Below are 13,576 nucleotides of genomic sequence, written 5' to 3' on the forward strand. Positions count from 1 at the left end.
GTACAACAACAGTACAGCGAGTTTACCATTTCCATTTCATATAAATACTACATTGTTATTTCTCGTTCACATGCCTAAACCTGTTAACGGTTATTATAGAGAATAAAAATTTTACCACACAGGGAAATCACTTATTATTTCTGTGTAAGGCCCCAATTACCACACTAATTATTCAGAAGAGAATAAAAATGGAACTATGACAAAATGGCCATCAGCTGTATCATGTTTTGAGACATTCATTAAAATTTATTTTCACAAAAGTGTATTTCTGTGACTTATTTGTACAGTGATCTACTTAGGCAGAAGTACAGACCACCCAAACCATCAGTTGGTTTCTGCACATGTTATATTACCTCAGTTAATCGGAAAACACAGAAAACAGACAGCTATGCAGCTCAGCAGCATTAGTTGAAACAAAGGAAAGGAGTAGCTTTGAAAAACCAAACACAGAAAGCAGCAGAGGATCAAATAAGCTCAGCAGAAATTATGTGGAGATAATAAATATAATTGACAAAAGGAGGAAATATAAAGCACAGGGAATGAAGGAAGAAAAAGGGGGGAAAAACAGACATGTAAGTTTGAAATTGATAGAAAATGCAAAATGTCAAAGCAGGAATGGCTAGAGAAGAAACAAAAACTGTAGAAACATTCATGACTGTGAAAAAGGTATGTGCCACCTTTAGAAACATCATTGGAACCTTTGGAGAAAACAGAAACATTCGTATGAATATTAAGAACTCAGATGGTAAGCCAGTATTATGTAAAGAAAAGTTGAAAGGAACAAATAGGAGGGCTATAAAAAGGAAAAAAATTGCTTATGCAAGCAGTTGTGCACCTTGACATTCACTGACAGAGCTGCTGAGGGATATCATGCCAGATTCTGTCCAATTGGTGTGTCAAATAGTCCAAATCCTAAGCTGACTTCAGGGCCCTGCTCATAATGCTTAAAATGTTTTCCACTAAGGAGAGATCTGACAGCCTTGCTGTCCAAGGTAGGGTTTGGTAAGCATAAAGACAAGCAATAGAAGCTCTCATCATGTGTGGGTGGGCATTATCTTGCTGAAATTTAAGCGCAGGGTGACTTGCCAAGAAGAGCAAAAACATGTGGTGTAGAATATCATTGACGTACCGCTGTGCTGTGGATGACAACCAAAGTGGTCCTGCTATGGTACGAAATGGCACACAGATCAACACTCTGGTTGTCAGGCCGTATGGTGGGTGACAGTCAGGTTGGTACTACATCACTGTCCAGGTTGTCTCCAGATGCATCTTCACTGGTTATGAGGACTCATTTCTGACTGGGACTTACCAATGAAGACAACTGTACTCCAGTCAATGAGATTCCAAGTCAAAGACATGTCTGGAGACACTCCAAAGGTTGGATGCCACCCGAATGTCACCAGCCATATGGCCTGACAACCAGTAGTGATGGTCTGGGGTGCCATTTCATTTCATAGCAAGACACCTTGGCTGTCATCCATGGCACCCATATGGCACAGTGATACACCAATAATATTCTAAATCCTATTTTGTTTCCCTTAGTGGCAAGCCATCCTAGCCTTAAATATCATGCAGATTATGCCCACCCACACGTGGCGAGAGTTTCTACTGATTGTCTTCATGCTTGCCAAACCTTAACTTGGGCAGCAAGGTCACCAGATCCATCCCAGTAATTTCCAAGAATGTTTGCCTATTGAAGCTGCAGACTCTGAACAATAGATATTGAATGTTTTATTCTAAATAGATCACACGACTGTGGTGGCAGGCATTATGGTAAACTGTTTGTGAGTTGCTAGGGAAACCTATATGATTTATGTCGGTAGTGAGTTGGGATGTCTGCTGTCATAGATGTTTCTTCAGCCGATTGCCTCAAGTGGAAGAATCTAATTCCACACTTATGTAATGTAGAAAATGGTTTGAATTTTTGTTGTAAATGTGGACTAATACTAGATGACAAAAGGAGAGACAGTGTAGACCGGGGTGTGGCGAAGTCTATAAAAGTTCATAAGAAGAGTTCTGATAGTGAAATACCTTTACAATTTCATTGTGGAAACTGTGGTACATGAATGAATATCAGGAAGAATACATGGTCTGACTATTCAAAATTATCTATCCAGATCAGGATAATCCTTGTATCTTGCAGGACTACAGACTACATCCTGCAAGCAACATCATCGGAAACTGATTTATCTAGCAGAACCATATGCAATTATTTCAGGTTTTGTAGAGAAGTGTGTTATGTAATAGTGTTGAACAACAGTGTACCAATCGGTGGACCAAATAAAGTTGTTGAAGTGGACGAATCACACATGGAAAAAAGGAGAAACAAGAGAGGACAAGCTTTAAAGAATGAAATCAAACATATCTGGGAATTAGGAGGTACAGAACGAGAGTCTGGGAAGTGCTTTGTGGTTAGAGTATTCTCCAGCATCGAAGTGGTTTTAGTTGGTTTGCTAAAGCACTTTATACTGCCCAGCAGCAAAGTGATTACAGATGGCTTTCAGTCCTACAAGACACTGAAAGCAGAAGGATTCAACCACAAGTCTGTAAAACACTGTGTAGAGTTTGTGTCTTCCGATGATTCAGTGGGCACATGCATAACATCGAGTGGCTGTGGAAGTCAGCGAAATCTTCCATTAAAAGAGGAGGGCATCCAGGAGGAAGAGACCAACTCTACTTGTTTCAGTATCTGTATTTCCATAACTTGTGATTGCAAGGAAAAGTTCATGCATGTGACACTCTACCCCTATTTTTGCTTGACATAGGCAGAGTCTACCCAGGTTATGGCAAAAAAGGGAATGCTTCCCATAGCATACACATCAATGGACTTTCTCATGATGACAATGTCTACGAATAGTGAGGTGAGTTATTTCCTTTGTAATTACAAGTATTTTACTCAACACTCTTCTTTTGTCATAGCTGTAGTGACCACTGCAAACACTGCTAATAACACCAGCCATCACACTCACGTGATCGAATCAGAATCGCTCATTCAATGTCAATAAAGCAAGCGGCTTCAATAGGCAAACATTCTTGGAAATTACGTCTGTCCCCAGCTGAGAATGTTTGGCTCATTCTGGACAGGGTCTTCAAACCAGATCAGGATTTTTATGATCTAATGAGCCAATTGGACAGAATAGGGCATGATATCCCTCAGTAGGGCATCCAACAACTCTAACAACAGCCAAAGTTCCCTCAGCCCTCGAGAAGGATGTAATAATTCTAACTCCAAAGAAGGTAGATGCTGACAGATGTGAATATATCCAAAGTTATCTGTTTAATATGTGAGGCAGCAAAATACTGGCACAAATTATTTACAGAGGAATGGAACAATTGCTAGAAGCCACCTAGGGGAAGACCAGTCTGGGTTTCACAGAAATGTAGTAACATGTGAGGCAACACTTAACCTACAACTTATCTTAGAAAATTGGTCAAAGTAAAGCAGAAATACATTAATAGCATCCATAGATTTACAGAAATCTTTTGACAATACTTCTATAAAACATTCTTTGAAACTGTGAAGGGAACAGGGATAAAACATTGGATGTGAAAGGTTATCAGCAATTAGTACATAAAACCAGACTTAAGTTACGAAAACTGAAAAATATGAAAGGGAAGCATTGAGAAAGAAGTGAAGCAGCAAAGTGGCATATCTCCCACATTATTTGACTTGTGGAGAAAATCAAAGAGAGATTTGGAAGGAGAATTAAAATTCAGGGAGAAGAAATGAAAACCTCAAGATTTGCAAGTGACAGTGTAATTCTGTCTGAGATCACAAAGGACTTGGAAGGTCAGTTGAACAGATTGGATAATGTTTTGAAATTACACATTTCTCTTGATGGGGCATCCATAACAGTTATTCATCATCAATGATAAAATCAACTACAGCTTTAGAACTGTAGTGATTTTATCATCAATCTTGAAAAGAGTTTATAAGATAACTATGAAAAAAAGTAAAAGTAGAGTACTGAAATTTAATCTCAGCCAGGCAATGAAATGGGAATCAGACTAGGAAATGAGACACCAAACACATTCATGAGTTTTGTTACTTGGACAGCAGAATAATGAACATTAGCTGAAATAGAAAGGATACGAAATGCAGGCTGGCAAAAGCAAGAAATGCATTTCTGAGAAAGTGGAAAATGTTAACGTCTAACAGAAAGTGTTATGAAGTCTTTTCTGAAGGTGTCTGAAGTGCAGTGTATGAAAATGGTGTATGGATGCAAAACAGTTCTGACAAAAAGAGCATACAGAAGAATGCTGAAGATTAGATGGGTTGTTTGGATTACTGACAAGGAGTTACTGGGCAGAAAAGGAATTTATCTCAGAACATGACTAAAAGAATGGATAGGTTGATGGGACACATTCTAAGATGTCAGGGAGTTTGCAGTTTAGTATTGGAGGTACACATGTGGGGTAAAAACTGCAGAGGGACCAAGGCTTGACTACAGTAGAGATACAGTAGAGAGGTTGAAACAGATGTAGGTTGCAGCTGTTATTCAGAGATAAAGAATCTTGCACAGGTCAAGCTATCATGCAAAACTATACCAAACTAGTCTTTGGACTGTAGACCACAGCAAAAAATGTCATATGGACATATGCCCTATTGTAAATAGTTTCTGAGATAGAACACATGTAATATCACTTTTGTACGATTTCTGGAATCACTCGAAACCTGCACCCTCCAGTGAAAAAGTGTCACAGTAAAAATTTAAACTACATTCAGTTTCCTACAGTTAAAGGACCTATTCATGATTCTCTAGGATTTACAGTTTGTGCAAAGACAGTGTGAGGATACTGAAAATATGACAAGACAAGACGCAGATGTGCTGTAGCTTAGGTACACTTTGTAGCCCAATTTGAAGTAGTTTCTCGACCTGATGAAACACAAGCGTCCTATATCAAACTCATCTCAGCTTCCTCTACACTACCATCGTACATTGTGGATAATAATGATGTTTGAATAACACAGAAAATAAGTAACAAAGTATTATTACACACGTTCTATCTACAAAGCCATTCGCAATAGGGCATATGTCCATATGAAGTTTTTAGTCCAGAATCACTTACATTATTACCCCTCAGCCTGTACCTTTCCTCCTGTATATAATGCCATCATTAGAGAGGAGATGGGGTGGATGGGGGGATACCTCTAAAAACTAAATGGAATTAATGGAAAGATCAAAACAACATAAACTGCCCTTGGGCTTGTTTCAACATAAAAATCAGTGGTTATCATCGCAAGTAAGAAATTATTTGTGATAATGCTGTGTAGGTGTGCTGTGAAATTTAACATCCACTTTCTTAAGAACAGAGGGCGATAAAAATGCACAACTATAAAACCAATTACTAGACTATCTAAAAAATAAGAATTAAGATCGAATCAGTTGAATGAAATTTGTTCATTCCATACATGATATACAGTAGTACTAATAACCACTAATATAATTCTAGATTTATGCAAAAAAGGACAACATGACAGAAAATAAATTTTGACAAGATTCAAGACAAATAAAATTCCCATTCTGCATAGCATTTCATGCACTGCACTAGAAGCCAGCAAGAAATACCAGGACCACAGAATTAGGCGTACATTAGTTTCTAGATCAGTTTATACATTCAAACAACATAAAAGAGATTCATTGTAATGTACCTGCAGTGGCAACATCTATCATGTCTCCCAAGAGGTCTCTCGCTGTGCTTTTGCAGAGACAGAACTGCAAGAATTCATCAAAGTGCTCTCCCAGCAAACAATTTGGACGTTCCACCATGCGGACTCCTACAGACCACTCAGGTGCTCGACATGGTTCCAGGTCTGAATAGCTTTCACTGTCCACTACAGCTGCCTCAGCCAACTGTGGCCACCGAGCATACAACTGCAGTTCACTGCCAAATGAAATGAAATGAGTAATGGTTAGATGCACATTAAAGTAATTTTACATCCTCTAACCAACAAGCATGTTTTCATAACTGTTTTAAATTCAATAAGGAAGTGTAAATAAATGTAATCATGAACTAAATAAACACTACTTATGATAAAGAAACAGACAATTTATTTGAAGGTCCCTGCAATGAATCAAATGAATTCATGAATTTACATCTGTACCCCATACATCTTGGTATTGTGTGGTGAAGGTACATAATGTACCATAATTTTTTTCTCCTTCCTATTTAATTTGTGAATGGTACATGGTAAGAAAACTTCTCAGTATCCCTCTGTGGAAGACCAAGTATATGAAACTTTACCCTCACAATAACAGGTAAGGTGTAACCAGAGAAAGTAATACACTTCTAAGTCACATTGGAATGATAGCAGCTCTTGGAAGTTTCAGGGCAAAACTATCCATGACACTCAGTGTTATTTTTGTGGCATCTCCCATAGGAGCTTGATGAGAATTTCTGCATTGTTCTTTTGATGGCCAAACCACACAGTAACAAATCATACAGATCTTCTTTGAATGTTGTCTTCCTCCTTACGTAAATCCAGCTTGGTCTGGGTTCTAGACTGCCTTTCCTACATTAAGCAACATCTGCTGCTTTCAATTCCACTCTTTTTTATTTCTAAATCTGTCAGTTTTGCATCCATGTAGATGATTGAAAATAGATTACATACAGTGTTTCTCTTCAATGAAATTAATTTGAAGTTAGAGTTCAGTATTTCTATTTTAATTTTATCATATTTTGTTTTGGTGCCATTGTCATCAGTGAGTGCCTGGACAGAACAATGACTTACACAGGAACTAATCGTTTTAGGATAACTGCCCAGTTAAATAATTATCTCCATGTGAGATTAAAATATAGCTATTCTCTATTTTTCTTTTCTTTCAGACCACTAAGATTAGTCAAAACTGTATCTTGACTTGAAACATATCTCACCATAAAACAGAACTTAAGCTAAATGTATGGTACAGAATACATATAATGTTGCTGATGATGAAATAATGTGAATATGAATAATAATGAATCTTTGATCACAAAGAACATATCAGTGTAAGAGAACATTGGAATTAAAACCACTGAAAGTAATTGAGAATGATGCAAAAATATGAAGTGTCCATAACAACTTGAGATACATGTCAGCAACTAAATGTATTTTAGGGGAAACCATAATTAGTTCAGTCTCATACTCAGTAGGATACAGAGTTGAATATTATTTTCTGTATCTGAAAACAGCCAATCATTATATAAAATAAATCCATCACAATGTGAAAGAAATGTGTTGATCTTAAAAATTTGGTTTCCCTTACCTGACAGGATCAAAAGTTGCCCCAAATGGCAATTTTCCTAATTCCTTGACACCAAGTGTTTGACCATTTAAGAAATCAAAATCAGGAGGTTCTTGTGTCCACTTGTTACTAGTCCAATCAGTCAGAATATAAGTGAACTGAACTGATATTGTCACTGGTTCTGTTGACATGGCACTTGTTATCTTAGATTTGAAGACATTAAGCAAACCTGGCAAAGGAATTCATAACATCAGTTTCAGTTACGAATTACACAAAGTAATTTCTTATTTTTTCAGAAAATCAGTCCATGTAAAAATAACTGAGAAATTTATTACAATCTAGAAATATGGTATATTGTCACTGCTGCGATTTGTGAGATATTGAATATAAATCAGACACCATCAAACAGAATGAGAATCCTTAAGTCTTATTGATGAAACTCCACACCAGCTCTCCCCTCAGCTTGAAAATGAGGAAATGATTAAATGAATATAGCACAACTAATGAAAATTTGCAACAGACCAGGACTTGAACCCAGATTTCCTGCTTTCCATGAGCAGTTGCTTTAATGATTATGCTACCTGAGCATGTCTCCATGGCTTACTCAATCTTTCATTGTCACTGACATTCCTACTTACTATTTCTGAACACTGCAATCAGAAGTTCTACCATCAAATATATGAGATTAGCACCACTAGGGTTATGTTCATGATGCAGCCTTGCTGCTTGCATATCGCTGGTAGAGAACAGCGATGATGAAACAAGACCATTGAGCAGTATCAGGCAGTTGGTGAGCAGCATAATTGCTCATCATACTGTTCACTACAAACTGTGGCAAGCACGGGTATCAAAATAGTTTGTGTTTCAATCAGTGACCATTACTAACAGTCCTGAAACTAGTGATGTGATTGTTTCAAGGTCATCCCAGCTTAGCCATTGTTTAAAGAACTGTTGGTCATTTATGCACATTCTCAGGAATCACACACCTAAATCAATAATGTGCAAACCACTCTGAAGTTTCTGACAGAGGGTACTCCAAATTGTAGCACATATTACTGTTTTTCCTCATGCCTTCCCATATGGAGCAGGCAGAAAATGACAAATTAAATACCACTGTGCACCCTGTAGCTACTCCAACGTTGTCTGAACAATTCCTACAGGACTGATACTCAAGAGAGCCATGACATATTACTCAATATTGGTCCTTGAAAATTTGGAAGCTGTTTTTCAGGGGATGCCGTCTATCATAGAGTGCCTGCCATTTCAGTTTTTTCAGCTTTTCTTTGGTACTCTCCCATAGGCCAAATAACCCTGTGACCTTTTGTGCTACCTTGCTTTGCATATGTTCAATATCTATCAATGGTTCTGTATGATACAGTTTCCATGCACTTGAACAGTATTCTAGGATGGGTTATGCAAGTGTTTTTTTAAACAATCTCCTTTATAGACAGACTGCAGTTTCCCATTATATTACCAATACAAAATTATGATACACAGACAGAAGTATCAGTTATGATCTTAAGAGATAATTTGAAGAGTGAAAATTAGAAGGGATAATTTTAAATAGACAACTCATTTAGCTGTTTTTGAAAGCAAAGCAATCTGAGACCAGGAATATAAAGATCATCGTAAATAAAATGTAGGAAAATACAGATTGCTACTTACCATAAAGAAGACATGTCGAGTTGCACACAGGCACAATTAAAAGACACTTACATAAAGCTTTCGGCCACAGCCATCCTCAGTAAAAGAGAGAGGCACACACGCAAGCAAGCACACCTCGCTCATACAGGACCACTAACTCCAGCATCTTGAGCTGGAATGCAGCTGTCACATGGGATGCAAGCAGGAATCTGTACATCTACATCTACATGATTACTCAGCAATTCACATTAAGTGCTTGGCAGAGGGTTCATCGAACCACAATCATACTATCTCTCCACCATTCCACTCCCAAACAGCGCACGGGAAGAACGAACACCTAAACATTTCTGTTCGAGCTACGATTTCTCTTATTTCATTTTGATGATCATTCCTACCTATGTAGGTTGGGCTCAACAAAATATTTTCGCATTTGGAAGAGAAAGTTGGTGACTGAAATTTCGTAAATAGATTTCGCCGTGACGAAAAACATCTTTGCTTTAATGACTTCCATCCCAGCTCGCGTATCATATCTGCCACACTCTCTCCCCTATTTCGTGATAATACAAAATGAGCTGACCTTTTTTGCACCCTTTCGATGTACTCCGTCAATCCCACCTGGTAAGGATCCCACACTGCACAGCAATATTCTAACAGAGGACAAACGAGTGTAGTGTAAGCTGTCTCTTTAGTGGACTTGTTGCATCTTCTAAGTGTCCTGCCAATGAAACGCAACCTTTGGCTCGCCTTCCCCACAATATTATCTATGTGGTCTTTCCAAATGAAGTTGTTCGTAATTTTTACACCCAGGTAATTAGTTGAATTGACAGCCTTGAGAATTGTACTATTTATCGAGTAATCGAATTCCAACGGATTTCTTTTGGAACTCATGTGGATCACCTCACACTTTTCGTTATTTAGCGTCAACTGCCACCTGCCACACCATACAGCAATCTTTTCGAAATCACTCTGCAACTGATACTGGTCTTCGGATGACCTTACTAGATGGTAAATTACAGCATCATCTGCGAACAACCTAATAGAACTGCTTAGATTGTCACCCAGGTCATTTATATAGATCAGGAACAGCAGAGGTCCCAGGACACTTCCCTGGGGAACACCTGCTAACATTTCAGTTTTACTCGATAATTTGCCATCTATTACTATGAACTGTGACCTTCCTGACAGGAAATCACAAATCCAGTCGCACAACTGAGACGATACCCCATAGGCCCGCAACTTGATTAGAAGTCGCTTGTGAGGGATGGTGTCAAGAGCTTTCTGGATATCTAGAAATACGGAATCAACTTGAGATCCCCTGTCGATAGCGGCCATAACTTCATGCGAATAAAGAGCTAGCTGTATTGCACAAGAACGATGTTTTCTGAAACCATGCTGATTTACGTATCAATAGATCGTTCCCTTTGAGGTGATTCATAATGTCTGAATACAGTATATGCTTCAAACCCCTACTGCAAACCAACGTCAATGATGTAGGTCAGTAGTTCGATGGATTACTCCTACTACCCTTCTTAAACACTGGTGCGACCTGCGCAATTTTCCAATCTGTAGGTACAGATCTATCGGTGAGCGAACGGTTGTATATGATTGCTAAGTAGGGAGCTATTGTACCAGTGTAATCTGAAAGGAACCTAATCGGTACACGAGGTGTGGCTAGAAAAAAACCGGACTAGTACTGGTGAAACAATAAAACGAATGCAATAAGGCTGAAAGTCGCATGGCCTGTCACGTGACTCTCGCTCCGCCTACTGCTCGAGTTTCATCTGCCTCCTGCATTCAGTCTGCCCGTGGCGTCTGTTTTAAGTAGTTGACGTTTTGTCTGTGCGTCGGAAAATGTTGAGTGTACAGAAAGAACAGTGTGTTAACATCAAATTTTGTTTCAAACTAGGAAAATCTGCAAGTGAAACGTTTGTAATGTTACAACAAGTGTACGGCGATGATTGTTTATCGCGAACACAAGTGTTTGAGTGGTTTAAACGATTTAAAGATGGCCGCGAAGACACCAGTGATGACACTCGCACTGGCAGACCATTGTCAGCAAAAACTGATGCAAACATTGAAAAAATCGGTAAACTTGTTCCTTGTCAACTCCTGTTAACTCAGACACTGCTCTGATTGTTAAACGGCAATCTTGTCGAACAAGTTTACTGATTTTTTCAATGTTTGCATCAGTTTTTGCTGACAATGGTCTGCCAGTGCGAGTGTCATCACTGGTGTCTTCGCGGCCATCTTTAAATCATTTAAACCACTCAAACACTTGTGTTCGCGATAAACAATCATCGCCGTACACTTGTTGTAACATTACAAACGTTTCACTTGCAGATTTTCCTAGTTTGAAACAAAATTTGATGTTAACACGCTGTTCTTTCTGTACACTCAACATTTTCCGACGCACAGACAAAACGTCAACTACTTAAAACAGACGCCACAGGCAGACTGAGTGCAGGAGGCAGATGAAACTTGAGCAGTAGGCAGAGCGAGAGTCACGTGACAGGCCACGCGCCTTTCAGCCTTATTGCGTTCGTTTTATTGTTTCACCAGTACTAGTCCGGTTTTTTTCTAGCCACACCTCGTACAATCTGGACCTGAAGACTTACCTGTATCAAGCGATTTTAGTTGCTTCGCAACCCCTAAGGTATCTACTTCTAAGAAACTCATGCTAGCAGCTGTTCGTGTTTCAAATTCTGGAATATTCCATTCGTCTTCCCTGGTGAAGGAATTTCGGAAAACTGCGTTCAATAACTCCGCTTTAGCAGCACAGTCATCGGTAACAGTACCATTGGCACTGCGCAGCAAAGGTATTGAGTGTATCTTGCCACTTGTGTACTTTACATACGACCAGAATTTCTTCGGATTTTCTACCAAATTTCGAGACAATGTTTCGTTGTGGAACCTATTAAAGGCGTCTTGCATTGAAGTCCGTGCCAAATTTCGCGCGTCTGTAAATTTTAGCCAATCTTCGGGATTTCGCGTTCTTCTGAACTTCACATGCTTTTCCCGTTGCCTCTGCAACAGCAATCGGACCTGTTTTGTGTACCATGGGGGATCAGTTCCTTCTCTTACCAATTTATGAGGTATGAATCTCTCAATTGCTGTTGCTACTATATTTTTGAATTTGAGCCACATCTCATCTACATTTGTGTAGTCAGTTCAGAAGGAATGGAGATTATCTCTTTGGAAGGCTTCTAGTGACACTTTATCCGCTTTTTTAAATAAAATTATTTTGTGTTTGTTTCTGGTGGATTTGGAATAAACGGTATTGAGCCTAGCTACAACGACCTTGTGATCACTAATCCCTGTATCAGTCATGATGCTCTCTATTAGCTCTCGATTGTTTGTGGCTAAGAGGTCAAGTGTGTTTTCGCAACCATTTACAATTCGCGTGGGTTCGTGCACTAACTGCTCGAAATAATTTTCGGAGAAAGTATTTAGGACAATCTCGGAAGATGTTTTCTGCCTAGCACCGGTTTTGAACAAGTATTTTTGCCAACATATCGAGGGAAGGTTGAAGTACCCACCAACTATAAGCGTATGAATGGGGTATTTATTTGTTACGAGACTCAAATTTTCTCTGAACTGTTCAGCAACTATATCATCGGAGTCTGGGGGTCGGTAGAAGGAGTTAAGTATAACCTCCACCCATACCAATTCGCACGGAGTATCTACTTCGACTTCACTACAAGATAAACCACTACTGACAGACACAAACACTCCACCACCAATTCTGCCTCATCTATCTTTCCTGAACACGTCTGAGACTTCGTAAAAATTTCTGCAAAACTTATTTCAGGCTTTAGCCAGCTTTCTGTACCTATAACGATTTCAGCTTCTGTGCTTTCTATTAGCGCTTGAAGCTCAGGGACTTTCCCAGCACAGCTACAACAATTTACAACTACAATTCTAACTGTTCCTTGATCCACACACGTCCTGTATTTGCCATGCACCCTTTGAGATTGCAGCCCACCCTGTACTTTCCCAAGGCCTTCTAACCTAAAAAAAAACGCCCAGTCCATGCCACACAGTCTCCACTACCCATGTAGCCACCAGCTGAGTGTGGTGAACTCCTGACCTATTCAGCGGAACCTGAAACCCAACCACCCTATGGCGCAAGTCCAGGAATCTGCAGCCAACACGGTCACAAAACCGTCTGAGCCTCTGATTCAGACCCTCCACCCGGCTCTGCACCAAAGGTCCGCAGTCTGTTCTGTCAACAATGCTGCAGACGGTGAGCTTTGCCTTCATCTCATAAGCAAGACCGGCAGCCTTCACCAAATCAGATAGCCGCTGGAATCCAGAGAGAATTTCCTCAGATCCAAAGCGACACACGTCATTAGTGCCAACATATGCCACCACCTGCAGCTGGCTGCACCCTGTGCTCTTCATGGCATCCAGAAGGACCCTTTCCACATCACGAATGACTCCACACGGAGTGCACACTGGATTTCTTCCCCTCCTTAGCCGCCACATCCCTAAGGGGCCCCATTACGCGCCTAACATTGGATTCCCAACTACCAATAAGCCCATCCTCTGCGATTGCCTGGACCTTGAAGGCTGAGAATCATCCTCTGAAACAGGGAAGGCAGCTGCATCTGGCTCAGCCAGAGACAGTACCTGAAACCTGTTTGTCAGACGTACCGGGGAGGCTTTCTGATCAGCCTCCGGGGACGTCTTTCGCTGCCTGCCACACC

The 13,576-nt window shown here is 39.8% G+C and overlaps 1 protein-coding gene across 1 annotated transcript in view; it reads right to left on the bottom strand.

The window, feature by feature from the left end:
* LOC124775293 (rab3 GTPase-activating protein catalytic subunit) overlaps positions 1-13,576 on the bottom strand; it is a gene marked incomplete at its 3' end in the record, with an annotated part of 470,052 nt that overhangs the window by 435,355 nt on the left and 21,121 nt on the right. The window contains exons 4-5 of the mRNA XM_047250130.1: positions 7,248-7,455; positions 5,654-5,886 (exon numbers count right to left, since the gene is read on the bottom strand). Of these exons, the coding sequence (XP_047106086.1) occupies positions 5,654-5,886; positions 7,248-7,455 (441 nt within the window). The remainder of the gene's footprint in view (positions 1-5,653; positions 5,887-7,247; positions 7,456-13,576) is intronic.

This window comes from Schistocerca piceifrons, chromosome 2 (genome assembly GCF_021461385.2).
Source record: "Schistocerca piceifrons isolate TAMUIC-IGC-003096 chromosome 2, iqSchPice1.1, whole genome shotgun sequence".
Classification (NCBI taxonomy): domain Eukaryota; kingdom Metazoa; phylum Arthropoda; class Insecta; order Orthoptera; family Acrididae; genus Schistocerca; species Schistocerca piceifrons.